A 23710-nucleotide genomic window follows, 5' to 3' on the forward strand; every position below is an offset into this window, starting at 1 on the left:
CATTTCTTTGCTGCTCCAAGCACAAGTGAATGTTTTGTTAACATTCACAAATAATTGTTTGTCTAAAAATGATATTCAAACAATTTGTTTTGGTGACTTTGGGGGTCCTATTTCTATGAGACCTTTGTGCATACAAATTCAACTGATTTTTTTTTTTCTCCTGTTAATCTGTCCTATGGCAATTTAATGATTAGACCAGCCAGAAGAACTCAAGATGGGTGGGGCAGAATATCCCCGTCCCCAACACTGTCTCAGAACTGTCTTTGTCTCTCAGCAGTTGTGGATCTCTGAGTTTATTATACATGAAATTCACTGAACTTCTTGGATGTAAATATTAACTTTTTTTTTTGCATCCCATTGACGTTTTCAGCCATGGTTTCTTCAAATGTTCTTTTTGTTCCTTTCTTTCCCCTCCTTCTGGGATTTGTACTGTGTGTCTGTTGGTATCCTTATAGTGTCTCACAGGTCTCTGTGGCTCTTTGCATTTTTCTTCATTTCAGAGTGGATAATCTCAGTCTGATTGAACTTCATGGTTTCTTTAACAGTTCACAGCTGAGACCATCTGGTTAATTGTTCATTTCAGTTATTACATTTTTCAACACCAGAATTTCTATTTGGTTCCTTTTTTATGATTTCTCTCTCTTGATATTCACTCTTTGGTGAGAATCATTTTTATACTTTATTTATACCTGGTTTCCTTTAGGTCTTTGTACATATTTACAATTGCTGATTAATGTCTGTCAAGTAGGTTCAAAATTTGAACTTTCTTAGGGACAGTTTCTATCAACTGTTTTTCTTTCTTCTGCACAGGCCATACTTTACTTTTTGCATGTCTTGTATTTTTTTGGCTGAAATCTAGACATTTCAGACAGTCAAAATGTGGTAACTCTGGCTATCAGATTCTTGCTCTGCCTCTTCACCTTGGGTTTTTTGTTGGTGTTTGTCTGCTTGATGGCCTTCGTGAGCAAATTCTGTAAAGCCTCTATTCTTGGTGCTGCCACTGAAGTCTGCTCAGCTAGCTTAGTGGTTAGCTAATGGTTAAAGAGATTTCTTAAATGTCCTGAATCAGTAAGTCTTACACTTTGTGCTGAGGGGGTTCTCTGTGTGTTAAGACATGCCTCCGATATTTCAGCAAGTTTACAACTCTGACTTTGCTCTCAGCTTTTGCTTGTGTAGATCCTCAATGTCAGCCAGAGATGAGAGATGAGGGCCTTCCCAGGTCTTTCCTGGGCTGTAAACAGCCCTACAAAGTACCTTATACTTAACAGATTCCTGGGAATATGTTGAAACTTTTAAAAACCCCCTATGGACCTCTCATTCCTCAGATTTCTAAGTATTCTGGTCAGCCTCCTGTTTGCTCCAACTAGCATTTCCACCTCGGGTAGCTGTGATGTTAGACAATTGCTGCTGATTGCTGATTTTCTATTTTTAAACAAATGCCCTGCTGCTGGGACTTTCCTCACCGTGCTCTGAGTCAGGTCAAATAAAGATAAGCCCTGTAAAAGAACTTATCCAGGGAGCTCCCAGACAGGTCACATACTGACAGTTTTCTGGGGATGTGGCTTTTCTGGGGAGCTCTAGGCATGTTTTAGTCCCTCCAGTGGCTGACAGGCTGCTGGTTTTCTCAGTTACCAGGGTTTTGAGTCTGTTGGTTTTCAAGTTACTGTGGAGCTGGGAAGAATGGGATGGGAATAGGGCAAATTAAAATGCCACAAAGCTGACTCTTGGAGATTCAGCCACTTTTCTGGAATAAATGCTCTTCACTGTTCCAAGTCTTTGGTTAATTTCCAGAATTTAAAAAATGTTATTTTTTGACATTTTTTTTTCTTTTTTGCCTGTGTTCTTGTTGCTTTTATGGAGGAGCTAATTTTCAGAGGTCCCTACTCTACCAATTCCAGAGTCCCTCTTCTATAAACACTAATTTCTCTCCCGTGTTGTAAAGTAATCATGTATTCAAGACCTGCTGAGGGATATTCAACTTTGGCCCCAGATTGCTATGTCTTTTGAGCTATCTATTTTCCTCTGCTTTTCCATGTACCTTTTTTCCCTAATAAATTTTAGCCTACAGTCTTCCCATAGTGGTCCCTATCTCCATGTCAGTATGCTACTTCTAATATGCTGTGGGGCTAAAAAACAGCCAAATTGAGTAGCAATGTTGGAATAGCTTTGGATGGTCCATGGCAAAATGGCAACTCAGAAGTCACTTTGGCCTTCTCTCTCATATGTTCTAAAAATGAGGTTTCTAGACATCTGATCTCTGGTTCCTCTGTCTTTTCTAATGACTGTGTAGATAACAATAAACTGTGGAGAATTCTGAAAGAGATGGGAATACCAGACCACCTGACCTGCCTCTTGAGAAACCTATATGCAGGTCAGGAAGCAACAGTTAGAACTGGACATGGAACAACAGACTGGTTCCCAATAGGAAAAGGAGTACACCAAGGCTGTATATTGTTACCCTGCTTACTTAACTTATACGCAGAGTACATCATGAGAAACGCTGGGCTAGAAGAAGCACCAGCTGGAATCAAGATTGCCGGGAGAAATATCAATAACCTCAGATATGCAGATGATACCACCCTTATGGCAGAAAGTGAAGAGGAACTGAAAAGCATCTTGATGAAAGTGAAAGAGGAGAGTGAAAAAGTTGGCTTAAAGCTCAACATTCAGAAAACTAAGATCATGGCATCTGGTCCCACACTTCATGGGAAAAAGATGGGGAAACAGTGGAAACAGTGTCAGACTTAATTTTTCGGGGCTCCAAAATCACTGCAGATGGTGACTGCAGTCATGAAATTAAAAGACGCTTACTCCTTGGAAGGAAAGTTATGACTAACCTAGACAGCATATTAAAAAGCAGAGACATTACTTTGCCAACAAAGGTCTGTCTAGTCAAAGCTATGGTTTTTCCAGTGGTCATGTATGGATGTGAGAGTTGGACTGTGAAGAAAGCTGAGCACTGAAGAATTAATGCTTTTGAACCGTGGTGTTGGAGAAGACTCTTGAGAGTCCCTTGGACTGCAAGGAGATCCAATCAGTCTATCCTAAAGGAGATCAGTCCTGGGTGTTCATTGGAAGGACTGATGCTGAAGCTGAAACTCCAATACTTTGGCCATCTCATGCGAAGAGTTGACTCATTGGAAAAGGCCCTGATGCTGGGAGGGATTGGGGGCAGGAGGAGAAGGGGAAGACAGAGGATGAGATGGCTGGATGGCATCACCGACTCGATGGACATGAGTTTGAGTAAACTCCGGGAGTTTGTGATGGACAGGGAGGCCTAGCGTGCTGCGATTCATGGGGTCGCAGAGAGTCGGACACGACTGAGTGACTGAACTGAACTGAACTGAGACATCTAAATTTAGAGGAAGTGAGTTGGTGATATCCAAATCAGGGGAGACAACAGTTTCACAATACTCCTTGCTAAGTTTGATTATATCTATAGTAGTATACCTAATTCTGGGAAACATGTTTTAAGATGACTTTGACCAAACAGAAATTTCAAGGTAATAGTAACCAGTATGGATAGTGGGAAAGTTCTGAAACTATTCTCTATGAGGAATAATTGGGACAAGTGGTGGTACTTCACTGGGAGAAAGAAAAATCTGGAAAAAAAGAAAAAAAAAACAAACCCCAAAAGTATAGGATAGGGCTGGAGTATAGGATAGGGCTGGTATGTAAGTAAAATTATTCTCTCTCTCCACCATAATTATGCTAGTTGATTACAGGTTATAAACTAAAAGGCTATAGGTTATAATAGGACAGGGGCTTTCCAGGTGGCACCTTTCCAGGTGGCAGGAGGTAAAGAACCCTCCTGCCCATGCAAGGGACATAAGAGACGTAGTTTGATCCCGGGGTCTGGAAGATCCCCTGCAGGAGGGAGGGCATGGCAATCCACTCTAGTGTTCTTGCCTGGAGGATCCTATGGACAGAGGAGCCTGGTGGGCTACAGTCTGTAAGGTTGCAAAGAGTTGGATATGATTGAGGTGACTTAGCACGCGTAACGGGACAGATTTTGACTCAGTATAAAAGAAATTTCTAATAATGAGAATTGTGCAACAATGTACTTGAGTAAATATTTACCATGTCTTGAGCCTGGGGAGACAAAACTATGTAAGAATTGCTGTTCTAGGGCAGCTTATAAAGGGAAAGCCCCATCCTCAGTGACTAAACAAAGACCAAGTGACCACCTGTTAAGGATACTGTATTGGATAGGAGGCTGGATTATATGACAGCTAAAGTCTATTCTGACACTACCATTTTAAGGGTCTGAGATACAGGGTGCAGTCCACTGCCACCCCTATAGGGCTGGTAGATAACTTGGGGGCAAGATAAAATACTCAGTGTGAGTCTAGCTTCTCCAAGGAGTACAATATATTTTTGAACTCTTTTCTCTACCAAGGTCTCTTTACGGTCATTAAATTATGTTTGAAGTTGGAAGCAGGTTAACTTTGCTTTAGGGATTTACTGACACCTAGTGGTAAAAAATAGGTATCAATATAATCCAAAATGTTAGAAGACCATCATACACAATCATTATCAAAAATAAAAATAAATAACAATAAAATATATAATTTGAGTTATAAATGCATTTGGTAATAAAAATGTATTAGTGTTTCAAATTTTATTTTCAAAAAGAATTTAAAATTCTTTAAATGTTATACTTTTATACTGAAATTTCAAACTTCAATATTTTGACTGATTTTATTTATAAGCAAACCTATAACCATTACTGTATCTTTCGTGTGTGTGCCTGTGCGCTCAGTCGTATCTGACTCTTTGCAGCCTCAAGGACTGTAGCCTGGCAGGTGGCCATTTCCTCCTCCAGGGGATCTTCCAGACCCAGGAACTGAATCCACATCTCTTGTGTCTCCTGATTGGCAGGTGGATTCTTTACCACTAGCTGCCACCTAGGAAGCTGGTAGTACTATATCTTTTAAATCATATATTTCATTAATTCTATTTTCAAGATTTAAGAAAAACAAAAAGTATCATCTAAACTATCGATTTATTAAATTTTAATTTGTAAGTTGAAAGCACTAAAACAAAAAGGTAAATATGTTCTAATTCAAAGCGAGAATTATAGACATCAATCCAATAGCATTAACAGTAGTTTTTCATGATAGTGACACCTGATCTGTAACATTTTTGTTTGGGTCTCTGACTGTGAACAAACCTGGAAAAGGTTGATTCTGGTTAGACCTTGGAGCTATAGCAAAAAAAACAGTAGGTACTAATTGGACTATGGGGAGATTAAATGCATATTTGGGCTTTTTCAGAAAGCCTTTATTTTTTAAATTTTATTTTTTTGGCCACACTGTGTGGCATATGGGATCTTAGTTCCCCAACCACAGGGATGGAACCTATGGCCCTGCACTGGGAGCTTGGAGTGTTAACCACTGGACTGCAAGGGAAGTCCCCAGAATGCCTTTATGCTAAATAAATTGAGATAAATGATTACGGCTATTGAGCTCTAGAATACATTAAAAATTATAAAAATTTACAGCAATTTATAAAAATTGCTGTGATTCACCTACAAACAGAGAAAAGCAGAATGTATCAGATTTTGCCTAGTAAATAAAGCATATGAAAACTGCATCTAAAAGTTGTAGATTAAAAATTTAGCTGATATGATTGCTACATTTTAACAACACTGACAAGTAAATGAAAGTTTTTAGGTGAGAAGAAATGCGCACGATTAACCTGATGGTTATGGTTACCACAGCGTTTTGCTATGCTATGCAAGATGCCACTTCTCCCACGCCTGTTATGAGTTTTAGAGGAATTATCTCCAAATACGACTTCTTTCTGCAAGACCTCCGCTCTACCATCTGCTTTCAAAATAAACCAGTTCTTTCCCCTAACTAAAGGGGCAACCTCCTTGCGTGTGGTGAAGAACTCAAGACCAGCTGGTCTGGCTCTGGTGTCTGCTGTCAACCATGCTGAGTGACTTCCCAGGCCACTCCAGCATTCCTCAGCTCAGCCCAAGTCAGAATGGCTTACACACCATGAGGCCTGCACTGGAGAAAACGACTTCTACCCCTCCCTCTCATCTAGTTCAGTGATCTGGGAATTGATGTTGGGGGAGGACAATCTCTAGAAATTTATTACATATTATCAATTTTATTACTATTCAGCTTCCCTTAGCTTAGTGTTAGCTGAAAACAGAAGGGATCAGAACTCCTAAGAAGAGCATGAGCAAATGTGAGCACAGACAATTCAGTTTCCACTCAATATTTTTCTTTTTTATCACCAGCTTCTCCACGTTTTTTCATAGGGACAGTGTCCTAACCTCGTGATTATTTCTGTTTCTCTCTAGGATGGAATAGGCAGTTAAGCTTAACCAGCTTCAGTATGGGGTCTACAGATTTAGGTTTCTTTAATAAACTGAATTAACTTATGGAATTATGGAACTCAGAATGAGAAGTTTAGCAAAGTATCTGCAAAGTGTTACAGTGAAGGAGGATTAGAATTGTAGAAGATAATCAACCTTCACTCCATTTTGAAAGCATTCTTAAAAAAAAAAAAAATTCCTGGTCTTGTCACCAAAATTAGTATCTTGTAAATTTTAGGATGATCACTGAGGTTTCCCTGGTGGCTCAGTGGTACAGAATCCACCTGCCAATGCAGGAGATGCAGATGGGATCCCTGGACTGGGAAGATCCCCTGGAGGAGGGCATGGCAACTCACCCTAGTATTCTTGCCTGGGAAATCCCATGGACAGAGGAGCCTGGCGGGCTACAGTCCCAAGAGTTGGACATGACTGAGCAACTAAACAGCAGGGACAGATTTTAGGATAATCACAGACTGTTTAAGAAGATGGACCTAACTCAGCAATGAAAGGACAGATTTCAATTTTTTAAATGCTGTTAATTCAGTTAATTTATTCTTTGTACCTCACAAAAGTGCAAGGCTGTTGAGAAGAAAGGATAGCGGGTTGGGAGGAAGGGGATCTGGGCTCCAGCTTTCATCCCATTACTCACTAGACAAGTCACTCGACTGAAAATCACTGAGAATCCCTGAGCTGCAGTTCTTTGCTTCACCCCTGCTTCATTCAGCTCCACTGTGAGGCTGCAGCCTCCTCATGGCCTCAGCACACAGCAGGCTTTCAGTCAACACCTGCCGACTGGACAAACCCATGACTGATTGAAAACGAAAATAAAAACACTCTCACATCGACCTCAGAAGGGCTGCTCTGACGTTACGATGATGTAGGGATATAAAATGTGGGAAATTGGTTTGAGAATCATGAAAAATGCTACTGAGACATACAGCTCAGTTCTTTTTATAAATGGAGAAAGATGTTCTTCTGTATTTTTAATGCCGCGTTTAAAAAGAAACTAAGGTAAATGTGTTAATAACTGCAAGCTATTTCAAATCACTACAGCTTATATATTTATAAACATTCTGAGAAAAGTAGACTATATCTATCTGAAGCCTCAGAAGATGTCACTGATTAGAGACTGATAGAGCTTTCAGTTCAGTTCAGTCACTCAGTTGTGTCTGACTCTGAGACCCCATGGACTGCAGCACACCAGGCTTCCCTGTCCATCACCAACTTCCAGAGTTTGCTGAAACACATGTCCATTGAGTTAGTGATGCCATCCCATCCTCTGTCGTCCCCTTCTCCTCCTGTCTTCAATCTTTCCCAGCAACAGGGTCTTTTCCAATGAGGCAGTTCTTTGCATGTGGAGAAGGCAATGGCATCCCACTCAAGGACTCTTGTCTGGAAAATCCCATGGAAGGAGGAGCCTGATGGCTGCAGTCCATGGGGTTGCGAAGAGTCGGACACGACTGAGCAACTTCACTTTCACTTTTCACTTTCATGCATTGGAGAAGAAAATGGCAACTCACTCCAGAGTTCTTGCCTGGACAGTCCCAGGGATGGAGGAGCCTGGTGGGCTGCCGTCTATGGGGTCACACAGAGTCGGACACGACTGAAGTGAAAACTTAGCAGCAGCAGTAGTTCTTTGTATCAGGTGGCCAAAGTATTGGAGCTTCAGCTTCAGCATCAGTTCTTTCAATGAATATTCAGGACTGACTTCCTTTAGGATGGACTGGTTGGATCTCCTTGCAGTCCAAGGAACTCTCAAGAGTCTTCTCCAGCACCACAGTTCAAAAGTATCAATTCTTCGGCTCTCAGCTTTCTTTATGGTCCAACTCTCACATCCATATGTGAGTAATGGAAAAACCAGAGCTTTGACTAGATGGACCTTTGTCAGCAAATATCTCTGCTTTTTAACACACTATCTAGGTTGGTCATGGCTTTTTTTCCAAGGAGCAAGTGTCTTTTAATTTCATGGCTGCAGTCACCATCTGCAGTGATTTTGGAGCCCAAGAAAATAAAGTCTGTCACTGTTTCCATTGTTTCCCCATCTATTTGCCATGAAGTGATGGGATTGAATGCCATGATCTTAGTTTTTTGAACGTTGAGTTTTAAGCCAGTTTTATATCTCTAATATAACTTTAGAGGTAAAAAATATCTATGATTTTCAATGGTGCAGGTAAATTCACCAAACAAGTTCAGATTAAAAAGTCAAATGGCAATTACCTATAATACAGTTGTATCTGACCACATTAAAAAAAAATATTTATATGTACTGATGTTGAAAAGTCTAAGATAAAATGTTAGGTGAAAATGCAAGTACTATAACCCATATATTGCCAGATGTTCAAATCTTTATCTCCAGAAATACCTTAAAAAAGGCCTGGATGGTACATAGAATGGATGGATGGATGACATACGCTTTCTGAGGAGGGACTTTTAGCTTCACTGGTATTGTCTGAAATTTTTTAATAGCAGGAATGTGAACAAATAGATGAGAGTTTTACTTGAATATTGAAGATGGAAAGGGTAACTGTTTATCTTTATATAGACAAGGGTATATTTCTTGGTATTTGCAAGGAGAGAGCACTAGGGCTTTCAGGAACCCAACCTTGAGGGATTCCTGCTTGGAGTAAGTTTTTCTACAGAGAAGAAAAGCTCAGTGGCTAACAGAACTGGTATCTAACATTAAATACCATACTTACTAAAAAAAGAGAACGCAGCTACAAAACTGAAGAAAAATATTAGCGATATATAGTGGTCATGGGACAAATAAGGAAAAACATATTGGTTATATAGTGGTGATGGAAGAAGGTAGGAAAAATATATTAGTTATATATACTGGTAATAGGAAGCTTGAAATTAGACATAATTCTCATTAGAGTTACAGTATAGCTCCTAAAGAGTCTACTATTAAGAAATTTCCACACTGTTTTCCATAGCGGCTGTACTAGTTTGTATTCCCACCAACAGTGTAAGAGGGTTCTATGACCCAGCAATCCCACTTCTGGGCATACACACTGAGGAAACCAGATCTGAAAGAGACGCGTGCACCCCAATGTTCATCGCAGCACTGTTTATAATAGCCAGGACATGGAAGCAACCTAGATGCCCATCAGCAGATGAGTGGATAAGGAAGCTGTGGTACATATACACCATGGAATATTACTCAGCCGTTAAAAAGAATTCATTTGAATCAGTCCTAATGAGATGGATGAAACTGGAGCCCCTTATACAGAGTGAAGTAAGCCAGAAAGATAAAGAACATTACAGCATACTAACACATATATATGGAATTTAGAAAGATGGTAACGATAACCCTATATGCAAAACAGAAAAAGAGACACAGAAATACAGAACAGACTTTTGAACTCTGTGGGAGAATGTGAGGGTGGGATATTTCAAAAGAACAGCATGTATACTATTTATGGTGAAACAGGTCACCAGCCCAGGTGGGATGCATGAGACAAGTGCTCGGGCCTGGTGCACTGGGAAGACCCAGAGGAATCGGGTGGAGAGGGAGGTGGGAGGGGGGATCGGGATGGGGAATACGCGTAAATCTATGGCTGATTCATATCAATGTATGACAAAAAAAAAAAAATAAATAAAAATTAAAAAAAAAAGAAAAAAAAACTTTAGAAAATTGAAAAACAAAAAACCAAAAATCTTAAAAAAAAAAAAAAGAGTCTACTATTAAATAAATAAGGTTTCATTTTAAAAATTAGTTTTTATTATCTCAACATATTTGATTTGCCCGGTCCATGAGACAAAAAGACACGCTGACTAAACACAACATAGTTTCCTCGAGCTGAGGGACTCACGCATCGTTACCTGACTGACTGCAGCGCTGACTGGCTGCTGACTGGCTCCAGGCAGTGAGGCTCCCCTCTACTGCGACAGCTCTTCCCTCTCAAAGGATCTCCTCATTTCTGTCAGTTCGTCATCTTCTTCCGCGGGCCTCCTTTCCCGGGACGACACTCTATCCACGTACCTGGCGTCGTACGCCGTTCTCTGTAGGGAGTCTCTGTCTGGAAGGGGTCTCTGGGCCTGGGCTGCACCCTGATCCCGGGATTCGAAACCCACCAGCGGCTCTCGCGTTCCTCCGGGACCGCCGAGCCCGTACTCAGGCCTCACAGGGGCGTGCCTGCCCTCCTTCTGCTCATAGAGATGCAGTCTCCTCTCAACCACCTCACGAATCAACACTGAAAATTGCATGTACAGAAATCACTATGACTTTTCATATTTTAGTAGTTGTAACGCTCGCCTATAGATGAGCATAAAATATTCACCAGGCCTTGTCCCTTCCCTGTATCATGACTTTTTATACAAAGTCAGCAATACGTACCTTCTGTGCCACTTAATGTGAACTCTATTCAATGCCTGTTTTAACAGAATATGATTTATAAAGTAATGACAGAAGATTTTAATTCTGATCAAATTATAAAAGAACCAAAAATAATACTAAAGGTAAAAATAGGTACCTTTGTTAAATGGCAACCCACTCCAGTACCCTTGCCTGGAAAATCCCATGGATGGAGGAGCCTGGTATGCTACAGTCCATGGGGTCGCAAAGAGTCAGACACGACTGAGCGACTTCACTTCACTTTGTTAATAGAATTGATATACTGAAAATTTAAGAACCAAAACTGTAAAATTAACATCCTTTTTCTCTATGTTCTTTTTACTGAAAAATTTCAGAGATGACTTTTATAATAACATAAAAGAACTTACTGTCAAGCACTGTTCTTCCCACCATGCTGTACTCCATGCTTTTGTCAACTTCATTCATTAGCCATGGGAGGAATCCTATCTCAATATCTGCAATTTAAAAAGTTAATTTCATTAAGTGATTTTTATGAAGCATTACAAACTGGGAGAATCTGTGCTTTTCCCCTAATGTTACAGATATATCAGCCTTGTTTTCTTATAAAATGTCAAACAAACTCGTATAGTATCACTTTTGCTGTATAGTATTCTCTCTCTATGGTCTGGTCCATTACCTTTCTATTCAAGTATAAATGGTATTTGCAAAATTATGAGGCTTTCCCTGGAGTCAAAGCCTTTAGAACTGACTTTATAGGCACTATGCGAGATGAAACAAGGGCCTGGCGTCATGGCGGACATCCGGTCCATGTTGCTTTCTACTCTCCAGTGTTGTTTCTCAGTAAACATTCTACAATCTTTGTAACACCCCTCTTATTAGTAATGGTACTTTCTTAAAACAACTATATAATTGATTTTAAAATTTGGTCCAGAGATAGATTCCTTGATAGCTCAGTTGGGAAAGAATCTGCCTTCGAAGTAGGAGATCCTGGTTCAATTCCTGGGTCGGGAAGTTCCTCTGGAGACGGGATAGGCTACCCACTCCAGTATTCCTGGGCTTCCTGTGTGGCTCAGCTGGTAAAGAAAGATTCCAATTCAAAATAAAAATGGGCACAACATGAACTCAAACCAAAAGCAGGATGCTTATTGTAACAGTTAATCTAACAAAAGACCTCCAACAAACCTCTTTCAATGGGATCATAGAAGTAGCCACCATCCCGAAGGCTGTCAAAAACTGACGGGAGGAGGTCGGCCAGGTAACGCTGTGCAAACGCTCGAGCAGCGATCTTCTGCGAGGTCTCATTATGCTTGTGAACCACCTGCCATTGCTGCTGCTTCCGACGTTCCTGTCCAGGGAAAACACCATCACAGGTGGCTATTCAGCCTCCCCAGACACCGACTCTCATGAGTGGGAGAAATCTGTACTTATATTTGTATCCAAAAATCAGTTTGTATTTTTCACTAAGATTTTAATGAGTTTCAACAGCTAGATAGGTACTGAATTCAGAGGAGTTGATGCTTAAGGTAAAATTCATTTCCTGATCCATTTTCAAGTAAAATAATTTCAGGATATACATGTCTGACTGAAATCAAAGAATAATAATAGTTATCTGTATTTTTAATTAGTATTATAAAGTATTGATGATATGAAAATTACAGTTACTTAGACATCTTTGATTAAAAAACTTGGGCCAATAAATTGTCTCATTTATAATGATTCTTTGAATTTGTAAAGTTCTGAAAATTATAAAACATTTTTGCTGCTGTTGCTACTTATAGATCATATGAAATCTGTGAAGCTAATGAACTACCTTCTCTATTCCCATGCAGAAGTGGGAACATTAATATATTTTCTAATTAGTCTATTTTCAAAGTTAAAGCAAATATAAATCTGGATGACTTGTATTCTTTGTTTTTTCATAGTTCCTAATAGTAAATAATATATATTATAAAAAATGAAGAATACAAGTCATCCAGATTTATATTTGCTTAAACTTTGAAAACATTTCCTAATAGTAAATAAGGGCTTCCCAGGTGGCTCAGTGGTAAAGACTCTGCCTGCTCGGCAGGAGATGTGGGTTCGATTCCTGGGTCAGGAAGATCCCTTGGAAGAGGAAATGGCAACCCACCCCATACTCTTGCCTGAGATATTCCACGGACAGAGGACCCTGACAGGCTATAGTCCAAGTCAAGACATGACTGAGCATGCACACACCACCAAACAGTAAATAAACAAATTTAACTATTCTTTGATAAAAACTTCACCAATTATTTCAACAAAGCTCATTTTGTTAGGATTCATCTTACACTTGTGAACAAATAATCGTGCATTTGCACAATCTTTATCAACAGACCCGTGCTCTTTACACAGTTACTCATTTTAGAGGAAAACTGAAAGTCCATTTGACTAGGTTTGGAGTAGAATGTTCGCACAACTCAGCTATTCGTGTGGGAAGCTAGACTCTGAGCCCTTTCAGGTGTGTGGAAACGCCTTTATCATTTATCCATCCAGTGTTTAACACACGGTGAGTTACTGCCACACCCAGACAGACTCTTATTAAACTGTACTGAGCCGAGTGCTTCCTAACTAAAGGTCTGTGGCGTATTTAATGATTGAATTCTACAACTTTTCTTATTAAAGGTTCTAAAAACCTTATAATCTGAAGAAATACTCTATAAAGACTCAGATAGTAGGTGTATCTGTAAGGGTGTAGAGCAGGGATGGCCACTGAGAAAAAGACCCAGAATTCTTTCCAGATCCCCTTTCTTACTCCCCATCCACCCAAATACACTCCCCTTTTTCCTGCCACCTTTTCTGCCACTGATTTTTGGCAAATTGATGTTATTTCTTCTCCAGGACTCTTATTTAAGAGTGCCTTTCCTTGGGACATATGTAATTTAAATTGTGACCTGCAGGAATTTTTGGGGAACTCTATTTAGGTTGTTGGTGTTGTTTAGTCCGACTCTTGGTGACCCCATAGACTATAGCCTGCCAGGCCTCCTCTCTCCATGGGATTTCCCAGGGAACAATCTCGGAGGAGGCTACATTTCCTTCTCCAGGAATCAAACCTGGGCTGCCTGCAGTGGCAGGCAGATTCTGTACTGCTGAGTCACCTGGGAAGTCCATCTCCATTTAGGTACATCTATGTCAACTGGGATTTTAAAAATGTAATTGTTCATGAAAGATCAGTGATCTACAGGAGAGACCTGGACAACAAATACTACAGGTCTTTTCTAACATGTTTGCCAAGACCTGTTAGCTCTACATGTGATTCTGAACATAATCTGTTAAGTAACCAAAATCAGTCTGAGAGAGAAAACGAAAATTCTCTACTTTTTCCTCTCGGTGTCGTCTCTCCTGCTCTTCAAGTCGCTGGACTTCAGCAAGCTCAATGTTGCGGAGCTCTTCATACGCGTACTGACTGGCCCGCAGGTTTGCCAGCTCCTCTTCTTCCATCACTTCCAGAAGAGACTGCTCGATGGTCTTCCCCACCAAAACTTCTAACATTGGTTTAACTTCAAGATCAAAGTCAAACAGCTTAAACACGCAAAACAGATTTAAAATTTTAATCATAGACCGAAGGCTCAGTGAAAATATATCCACAAGAGCAGCAATAAATAACAGGATACTACTTATTGAGGGTCTTCTGTATGCCAGACACTGAGCTGGTAATTTACCGTTTCTAATCTTCAAAACAGCCCAGAAGGCACAGGGGCTCTTTATAGGCAAAAACTGATAAGAGTCAAAGTTATAAAAAGATCTATTCAATCATCAGAATGAACCTTCATTCTCAATAATTTTTCAATAAACCTCTAAAACCCAAGGGAAATATCTTTGTCTGTCTAATTCTCCATCTTTTCTGCTTGATTTTTATTGGTTGTTTTGATAACAGTTTGAAGAACAAAGGAACAAGAATAATGGATACTTTGGTGATTTATCTCTAGGATTTAGAGGCAATTATAGTCTTCTATATAGATTATGAAGACTTAGTTTATTTCCTAATTCAATGACAATACTTTCAAATTCCTTCGAGTTTTAAATCTCACTTAAGTCATTACGCACACTGCCTTCTCTTCTTCAGTTTCATAAACTGGCCTATATTTATGTATTCCACATTGATATAAAAATTAATTATTTTAGGACTTTTTTCCTAACACAGAGAATTATCTTCTTAAAAGTTATGTAATCAACAAGCAACTAGCAGTGGAACCTTTTATACCAGAGATATTATTTTCCCTCATTTGGTACAAATCTACCTTATGTTCATCCATTAAGCAAGTATGCAAACACACAAAAATTAAATATATAAATATTCTAAATACATTTCTAAAATTTTTTATTTCTGATCAGCAAAGAGGGAAAATCAGATCATGGCATTTAAAATTTTTTAAAAAAACTAAAAAATAAAAGATCATGATATTTAAAGACATTTCTGGGTAGCTCAGGATAAAACCATACTCCATTTGGAAGGAAATGCAGTAAGTATTTAGAATTTTCCTGATTGGAAAGTGGTTTGCATTTATGTTAAGGTTTTAATTAAACCTAACTCTTTACAAAGAAGACAGAGGGAAGTCTAATAATGTACTATACCTCTCCTTCTAGAATTTCAGTGGCCACATCTTTGCCAGTTTTGGCAGGAATAAAGAGTGGTGTTGGTGGTCTGTCCAAAAATGCATCTGTTTGGCACTCCATATCAACTTCTATTATGCGGTCAGCAATTTCTTCAAGGTATAATTCTAAGAGAACACCATATACATTGAGTTTGAAATTCTGGTCTTTTTCAAGAATTTGAAACTACAGCCCCTTCAAAACAGAAATGAATGGATCAGAATATAAGTCTTGAAATAAAGGTGTTCAAATGTGGGATTCAATCCACAGAGTGTACTAAGCATTTTTATATATTTGGAAGACCACAGTCAGGCTAGAACATTTGCTAAATGTTGAGAGATCACTGAGCTTTGTATTTGAAATGGGCTTCCTTTGTGGCTCAGCTGGTAAAGAATCTGCCTGCAATGCGGGAAACCTGGGTTCGATCCCTCGGTTGGGAAGATCCCCTGGAGAAGGGAAAGGCTACCCACTCCAGTATTCTGGCCTGGAAAATTCCATGTACAGTCCATGGGGTCACAAAGAGTCAGACATGACTGAGCAACTTTAACTTTGTATTTGAAAACAGAACTAAAGCACAAGAACCTATAGATGAATTTAAGACACAAAATATAACATGGGATGGAAAGTTAAAGATCCATCCACGTAACAAGTCTTAAGATAGTCGATGTTTAAAGGTTTGAAAATTCCTGGACGTGTAAAAAAAAACTATGCATCACATCATTGTGTTACAGACGTTCTCTCTAGCCTACATATCATAAACAGATATATGAAAACAAATTTCACCTTAGGAATAATTTACATGAGGCAAGGGCAGTATGGCATCATGCAAAAAACATGAGAACTGGAGCCATGTGTTGAATATAGGACCTAGCGATTACATTCTCTTTGGGTCTTGGTTTCTTTATCTGCAGAAGGGGTCATGGTTATCAGCCACCTGCAGTCTTCATAGTAATAAAGGAGACACAGGTAAAGGACCTGGTATCGTCTCTGAGACCCAAGAAGTACTCAGCAAAAAGTGGCTGCTACTCTACTGCTTCATATTCTGATGGCATAAATAAAGACTAAAATATAGCTCTTACAGAATTACAACTATATTGGCTAATCACAGACATACACTTATTCTAGACTTGGGCTCAAGGTAGGAAAAAGCTTGGAATGGTCCTTAACCTTTTGTCCTTACTATCCAGAAATATCTCTGGTGAATCCACTCACCATCCCGGCAGGGTGAATCTTAGGTAGTTACATTTTATGTCCAAGGAAAACATCAAGTATTGTTTGACTACCAAGATTCTGTCAACAATACAGCTGGACCCTATGGGTCCAGGTAAACCCCCACAGCTGACAATAGTCAGACAAGTAGGAAAAGCCTGGCACTAGCCTAGGAGAGCCTGTGTGGCCCTGGGGAGGATGCAAGGGAAAGGAGAACAAAAGGAGCCAGAAGAAGAGGCTGTGGTGAGAGGTGGGGGACTCAGATCTGAACAGGTTTGTGCTGTGCTGTGCTGACTCACTCAGTCGTGTCCAACTCTTTGCGACCCATGGACTGTAGCCCGCCAGGCTCCTCTGTCCATGGGGATTCTCCAGGCAGGAATACTGGAGTGGGTTGCCATGCCCTCCTCCAGGGGATCTTCCCAACCCAGGTATCAAACACAGGTCTCCCACCTTGCAGTGGATTCTTTACCATCTGAGCCACCAGCGAAGCCCAAGAATACTGGAGCGGGCAGCCTAAACCTTCTTCAGGGGAACTTCTGGATCCAGGAATCGAACTGGAGTCTCCTGCATTGCAGGCGGATTCTTTACCAGCTGAGCTACCCGGGAAGCCCCGGGATTAGTAAAACTTGGACTAATAACCCACATTTTCAGATATTCAGTAAAACGGTTTACTTCTCTCAAAAGACAAAATGCCAAAATAAAACTATACTGCTCTCCACTTCCAGGAGTCCAAGAGTGATTCATCTTGGGCTACGAAAAGCAGGAAATACTCCCAGTTCGAGAACAGCATATGTGAAAAGGGCTGAGAGAATTAATTTGGTCCTTATATTCTTTTTTAAAAAATCACCATGTCACATTTTCAGCCATACCCAATATATTAACAATATTCAGTCTATGAGTTTGTTTACAGAACGGACTTTTTCTACCACGAGACAGGGAAATACTAGATGGCATAACAGACATGTTAACATGAAAGTCAAACAAAATGAACTGACTCAGAAAACCACACACACCCAGGAGCCACCAAGCCGTGGGCCCACATACCTGTCTGCACATCCACATGTTTTCTGCCTTCCACGGGTTCAGGCGTATGTGGTCTGAGCTGTTCTTGGGCTCGTTTTCTGGCAAAAGCCCTCCTCCTGGCCTGCTGCTGTCTCTGAATCTCTATAGGATCAGGCTGCCCAGGCTGAATGACAGAAACGGCTTATGAAATTTAGAAAATATTTCTCAAAGAGTATAGGAGTGCTGCTCCAAAGTAATTCCTGGGTGGCAAAAAAGCATCTGTCACAGAATGCTTCCTGCTTATCAGTGACTTGGTGACTAAAAATTTATCTGAAATTTGCCAGGCAATTACAAAGGTATCTGGTAAAACACATGAAAGTAACTTCAAAGTATGACTGTTAACCAGAATAAAATGGGTGCAGAATCCCAAATAATAAACTGTTTTTCCTTATTCAAGGATTTTTTTACCATGAACTCCTCTGATGCCTAGTAAACTGAGGTAACCATTCAGTCACAATAGATTTTAATGTGTAGTTAACAAATTGAAAACCACTTGAATTTTTTTTAGCCTAATTTCTTGACAGAATTTCTATAAAAAATACATTAGCTCACAAAGAAAACAACTTCAGTCCAAACAAAGCCTGTTCAAGTACACAAACAAAAGCTGACTAAGGGATTAAAGGAGGCAAAAGGCACAGAAGAAAAGGAAAGATACATCCATCTGAATGCAGAGTTCCAAAGGATAGCCAGGAGAGATAAGAAAGCTTTCCTCAGGGATCAATGCAAAGAAATAGAGGAAAACAATAGAATGGGAAAGACTAGAGATCTCTTCAAGAAATTAGAGATACCAAGGGAACATTTCATGCAAAGATGGGCACAATAAAGGAGAGAAATGGTACGGACCTAACAGAAGCAGAAGATATTAAGAAGAGGTGGCAGGAATACATAGAAGAACTATATAAAAAAGATCTTCATGACCCAGATAACCACGGTGGTGTGATCACTCACCTAGAGCCAGACATCCTGGAATGCGAAGTCAGGTGGACCTTAGGAAGCATCACTACAAACAAAGCTAGTGGAGGTGATGGAATTCCAGCTGAGCTATTTCAAATCCTGAAAGATGATGCTGTGAAAGTGCTGCACTCAATATGCCAACAAATTTGGAAAACTCAGCAGTGGCCACGGGACTGGAAAAGGTCAGTTTTCATTCCAATCCCAAAGAAAGGCAATGCCAAGGAATGCTCAAACTACCACACAATTACACTCACCTCACGCTAGCAAATGCTCAAAACTCTCCAAGCCAGGCTTCAAAAGTACATGAACCGTGAACTTCCAGATGTTCAAGTTGGATTCAGAAAAGGCGGAGGAACCAGAGATCAAATTGCCAACATCCGCTGGATCATTGAAAAAGCAAGAGAGTTCCAGAAAAAACATCTATTTCTGCTTTACTGACTATGCCAAGGCCTTTGACCGTGTGGATCACAATAAACTGTGGAAAATTCTGAAAGAGATGGGAATACCAGACCACCTGACTTGACTCCTGAGAAATCTGTATGCAGGTTAGGAAGCAACAGTTAGAACTGGACATGGAACAACAGACTGGTTCCAAATCAGGAAAGGAGTACGTCAAGGCTGTATATTGTCACCCTGCTTACTTAACTTATATGCAAAGTACATTATGTGAAATGCTGGGCTGGATGAAGCACAAGCTGGAATCAAGACTGCCAGGAGAAATATCAATAAACTCAGATATGCAGATGACACCACCCTTATGGCAGAAAGTGAAGATGAACTAAAGAGCCTTTTGATGAAAGTGAAAGAGGAGAGTGAAAAAGTTTGCTTAAAACTCAGCACTTAGAAAACTAAGATCATGGCATCCAGTCCCATCACTTCATGGCAAATAGATGGGGAAACAATGGAAACAGTGACAGACTTTACCTTTTTGGGCTCCAAAATCACTGCAGATGGTGACTGCAGCCATGAAATTAAAAGACATTAGCTCCTTGGAAGAAAAGCTATGGCCAACCTAGGCAGTATATTAAAAAGCAGAGGCATTACTTTGCCAACAAAGGTCCATCTAGTCAAAGCTATGGTTTTTCCAGTAGTCATGTGTATGGATGTGAGAGTTGGACTATAAAGAAAGCTGAGCGAAAAGAATTGATGCTTTTGAACTGTGGTGCTGGAGAAGATTCTTGAGCGTCCCAAGCAGATCCAACCAGTCCATCCTAAAGGAAATCAGTCCTGAATATTCACTGGAAGGGCTGATGCTGAAGCTCCCATACTTTGGCCACCTGATGCAAAGAGCTGACTTACTGGAAAAGCCCCTGATGCTGGGAAAGATTGAAGGCAGGAGAAGAAGGGGACAACGGAGGATGAGATGGTTGGATGGCATCACCGACTCTATGGACATGAGTTTCAGTAAGCTCTGGGATTTGGTGATGGACAGGGAAGCCCGGCGTGGTACAGTCCATGGGTTCGAAATGAGTTGGACATGACTGAGTGACTGAACTGAACTGAACCATTTTTCAGTGCACAGCTCAGGGGCATTAAGTACCTTCACATTGTGCAACCACTACCACCGTTTACCGCCAGAACTTTTTTCATTCTGTGAAAGTCCGTACTCACTAATAACACTTCCCTATTCCCCCGTTCCCTGCCAACCACTATCTGGTTTGTATTTTGCATACTTTTCCCCTTTCATTTTTCTAGCAATCTATCCTTATTTTATTTCATAAATGTTTTAGTCTGTAACAGATTAGAAATTTAAAGAAAGAAACAAAAACTGGTCCTTCACCTTAGGTAGTCTGAGTACTCTGTGTCAGACAATTCAAACTGTACTCACCAGGGGTACTGGCTGCAGAGCGTAAGTGTTGCCTCGGATTACCCTTCTGTCATACATTATGTTTCCGTAATGCACAGGTTCTTCAGCTCTATAAAAAAGTAAATTCTAAATCATGACTGTAATAGAGCACTGGTATCTAAAAGTCAATTTTTCATTTTCAAAAATTAAAGTATATTTGATTTACAATATTGAGTTAGTTTCAGGAGTACAGCAAAGTGTATCAATTATACACATATATATGGTCTTTCCAGTGTCGTGTATGGATGTGAGAGTTGGACTGTGAAGAAAGCTGAGTGCTGAAGAATTGATGCTTTTGAACTGTGGTGTTGGAGAAGACTCTTGAGAGTCCCTTGGACTGCAAGGAGATCCAACCAGTCCATCCTAAAGGAAATCAGTCCTGAATATTCATTGGAAGGACTGATGCTGAAGCTGAGGCTCCAATACTTTGGCCACCTGATGCGAAGAACTGACTCACTGGAAAAGACCCTGATGCTGAGAGGCATTGGGGGCAGGAGGAGAAGGGGACAACAGAGGATGACGTGGCTGGATGGCATCACCGACTCGATGGACATGAGTTTGAGTAAACTCCGGGAGTTTGTGATGGACAGGGAGGCCTGGTGTGCTGCGATTCATGGGGTCACAAGGAGTCGGACACGACTGAGAGACTGAACTGAACTGACTGAAGAATACCCACAGGCATGAATGAGTACATTTATTAAAAAATTAGATCTGTGTGTGCATGTATACAGAAAGAAATTAGGGGAAAAAAGGAATTAGAGTTTATAAAAAAGTGGAGAAGAAAAAAAGTAGAGGGAGCCAAGTGCAGATTAATATGTGTAATATGATTCCATTTCGGAAATAAAACCTTCCATGTACACGTACATATGCTCCTTTTGTGTGCACCAGCAAGGTGTGGAAGAATAAGATTGTTAAGTTTGGTTACAACAGGGAAGTGGGAGTAGAGATGGGTGAAAGATAATTAACTTTGCCTTTACTCCTCCTTATTTTTAATTTCCATTTGCTTCACAAGAATGTATTACTTTTATAAATTTGTAAACTGAAAAATCAAATAGATACATCTAAAAGAACTCCTCTCAAAGGCTTGATTCAGATTGCTTCAATATACCAATCAACTAATTCTATAAAAAGAGAAATTGTTTCTAAGGACCCACCAGTGATTCTTATTTCATCTGTTGGTGTGATTTAATAGGAAGGATTTGTAAGCAACCACTTCAAGGCACTAGGAAATATTTCTCCAAGGAGTCCCTTTTAAAATTGAATCCTTTTATAATTTAAATGTTCTTATTTTGGTTTTCTTAAAGTGATAGACCTTTCTTATTTAAAAATGTCTTTATTGTCAGAATAAGATAACTATGATTTTAGACTCTGCTTTAAATAAGCATCAAGAACTCATGTTCTGTCTTTAATTCAACAATCTGTGTTGAGTGCTAACTATGTGTCAGGTAGCTCTTTAGTGAACAAAAGTCATAAAGGGTCTTGCTTCCATGGAGCCTGCATTCTTGCAAAGTTCTGCTGATTCCAAAATTTGAAGCGTACACAAAGAACTTTAAGAGAACCATAATACTTAACGCCCTTTCCAAATATGGATACCTGAATATTTGCAACACTGATGAAGTAAAAGTACAATTTGCAGTCCAACATGGAAGGAGAACCAGATTCCTGTGAGAGATTTACGTGGCTCCCATCATAGACACGCTATTGTGAGGTACACCTTTGTATCCGTCTCTTTATATACATAATATAAAACCAACTTCACAGCACTGGAAATTAGGTAAGAAAATGTATGTTGGTGCCCCTAGAAGGTGCCTGCCTGGCACACAGTTGGCCAATAAACATCTGTTGACTCAATAAGTCGTTTCCGTGCACATGTTACCAATCATGCCAGCATCATGATCACTAAAAAGTTAACTAATTCCCTTTATTGCTTCAGTCCTCCACAACACAGGAGAGTTTCTTGCTGCTGCTGCTGCTAAGTCGCTTCAGTTGTGTCCGACTCTGCGACCCCCTAGACGGCAGCCCAGCAGGCTCCTGTGTCCCTGGGATCCTCCAGGCAAGAACACCGGAGTGGGTTGCCATTTCCTTCTCCAGGAGTGTTCCTTAGGGAGGGAATTTATTTCTCAGAGAGCAGGGAAGGGAAAGCAGCATAGGCAGTTTCTGCCAGGGCTCAAGGGCCAAGATCCCGCGGCCCCAGAATGGGGAGAGACCCCAAGGGGCCGCTTTGCTCACTCACTGCTGCATCAGGTCGTCCCGGTAACGGCGGCGCTGGGAGGGCAAGGCCCGGGGCCGGCTGGTGTAGGTGTAGGTGGCCATGGCCGGGGAGGCGCGCTCAGCCAACGTGGAGGTCGCGCCCGGGGTCGGCCCGCTTCCCTTTCGGTGAAGCTTGGCTTCGAAGCAGGTGGGCACTAGAGTGTCGTGGGAGCCGGAGAGGTGCACGTAGTGCCAAGGGCAGGGATTCCGTGATGCGAGGAGGGGCGGCAAGAAGGGAGGCGGGCGGGCCGGGAAGTTGCCAGGGCAGGAAGTAGGGGCTACACAGGGACAGTTCTGGGCACCGCCGAACCCTCCCGCGGCGCCCGCGCCGGTTGCCCAGCAACCCAGCGTTCCGTCGAGGGGCGGGGCCTCAGGGCTGCTCCGGCTGGCGGGCTTCCGGGGAAGGTTTCCGGAGCGCCCCGGCACTTCCGGTTCTCGACTCCGCCTACCCGCGTCTTCCTGGTCAACGAGCCTGCGCATGAAGGAGGCGGTCCCGGCATTCCCAGCAGAGGCCTGAGGAGGGCCCCGACGGTCGCCGGCCACACTCTAGAGGGGCGCTCGGCGGGGCCTGGGTTGGCGCCGTTCACTCAGAGCCCGCTCCTCGGGTACCGCCCTTGGCCGTTTCTCCCGCGTCTGCTGCCGCGCCTCTGATCCGGACCTACGACCGCACACGCATGGCGCCCAGCCTCCTATCTCCTGTTACGTGCCAGGGCCGGGCCGAGGGGCTTCCCCGTTGTCTCCCAGCACCGCCACCTCTTCCGCCCCAGGGTCCGCCTGCGTAGCTGGTCTGCCCTTTTCTGCTTTCCTTCCCTGCTTACCGCTCTGTTGCTAGTCCTCAGGGGGCGGTCCTTGGGCGTGGAGGGCCGCCCCATAGACATCTCATTTTTGATAAAGGATGTCCGTCTTCTTGCGTCTTTTAGGCCCTCCTCCTCTTGCCCTAAAAAATGAAGCCTGAAGGGACGGGTCTGTTCTTAGAAACAGCAGATGCACTGGTTTTAGTGTTGGCGATGTGAAAGGACTGGGTTTGTGTAAGTGAAGCTTATGCTTCCCTGAGTGAGCTGTGGTGTTGGAGAAGACTCTTGAGAGTCCCTTGGACAGCAAGGAGATCCAACCAGTCCATCCTAAAGGAAATCAG

General features: G+C 41.4%; 1 protein-coding gene across 2 annotated transcripts in view; it reads right to left on the reverse strand.

Moving 5' to 3' along the window:
* RSPH3 (radial spoke head 3) overlaps positions 1-23401 on the reverse strand; it is a 38341-nt gene extending 14940 nt beyond the window's left edge. Inside the window, exons 1-8 of one of the 2 annotated variants that reach the window (XR_006338024.1) lie at positions 22559-23401; positions 20308-20395; positions 17508-17649; positions 15237-15382; positions 13980-14183; positions 11829-11991; positions 11054-11140; positions 10154-10524 (exon numbers count right to left, since the gene is read on the reverse strand). Coding sequence is in view for 1 of the 2 variants with exons in the window: in XM_043888484.1 (XP_043744419.1) it covers positions 10211-10524; positions 11054-11140; positions 11829-11991; positions 13980-14183; positions 15237-15382; positions 17508-17649; positions 20308-20395; positions 22559-23055 (1641 nt within the window). In the remaining variant the exon portion in view is untranslated. Of the gene's footprint in view, positions 1-10025; positions 10525-11053; positions 11141-11828; positions 11992-13979; positions 14184-15236; positions 15383-17507; positions 17650-20307; positions 20396-22558 lie in introns of those variants that run through there. The other variant, XM_043888484.1, reaches the window with a different exon arrangement.
* Positions 23402-23710: the final 309 nt, after the last annotated feature.

Source organism: Cervus elaphus, chromosome 26, assembly GCF_910594005.1.
Source record: "Cervus elaphus chromosome 26, mCerEla1.1, whole genome shotgun sequence".
NCBI classification, from domain to species: Eukaryota; Metazoa; Chordata; class Mammalia; order Artiodactyla; family Cervidae; genus Cervus; species Cervus elaphus.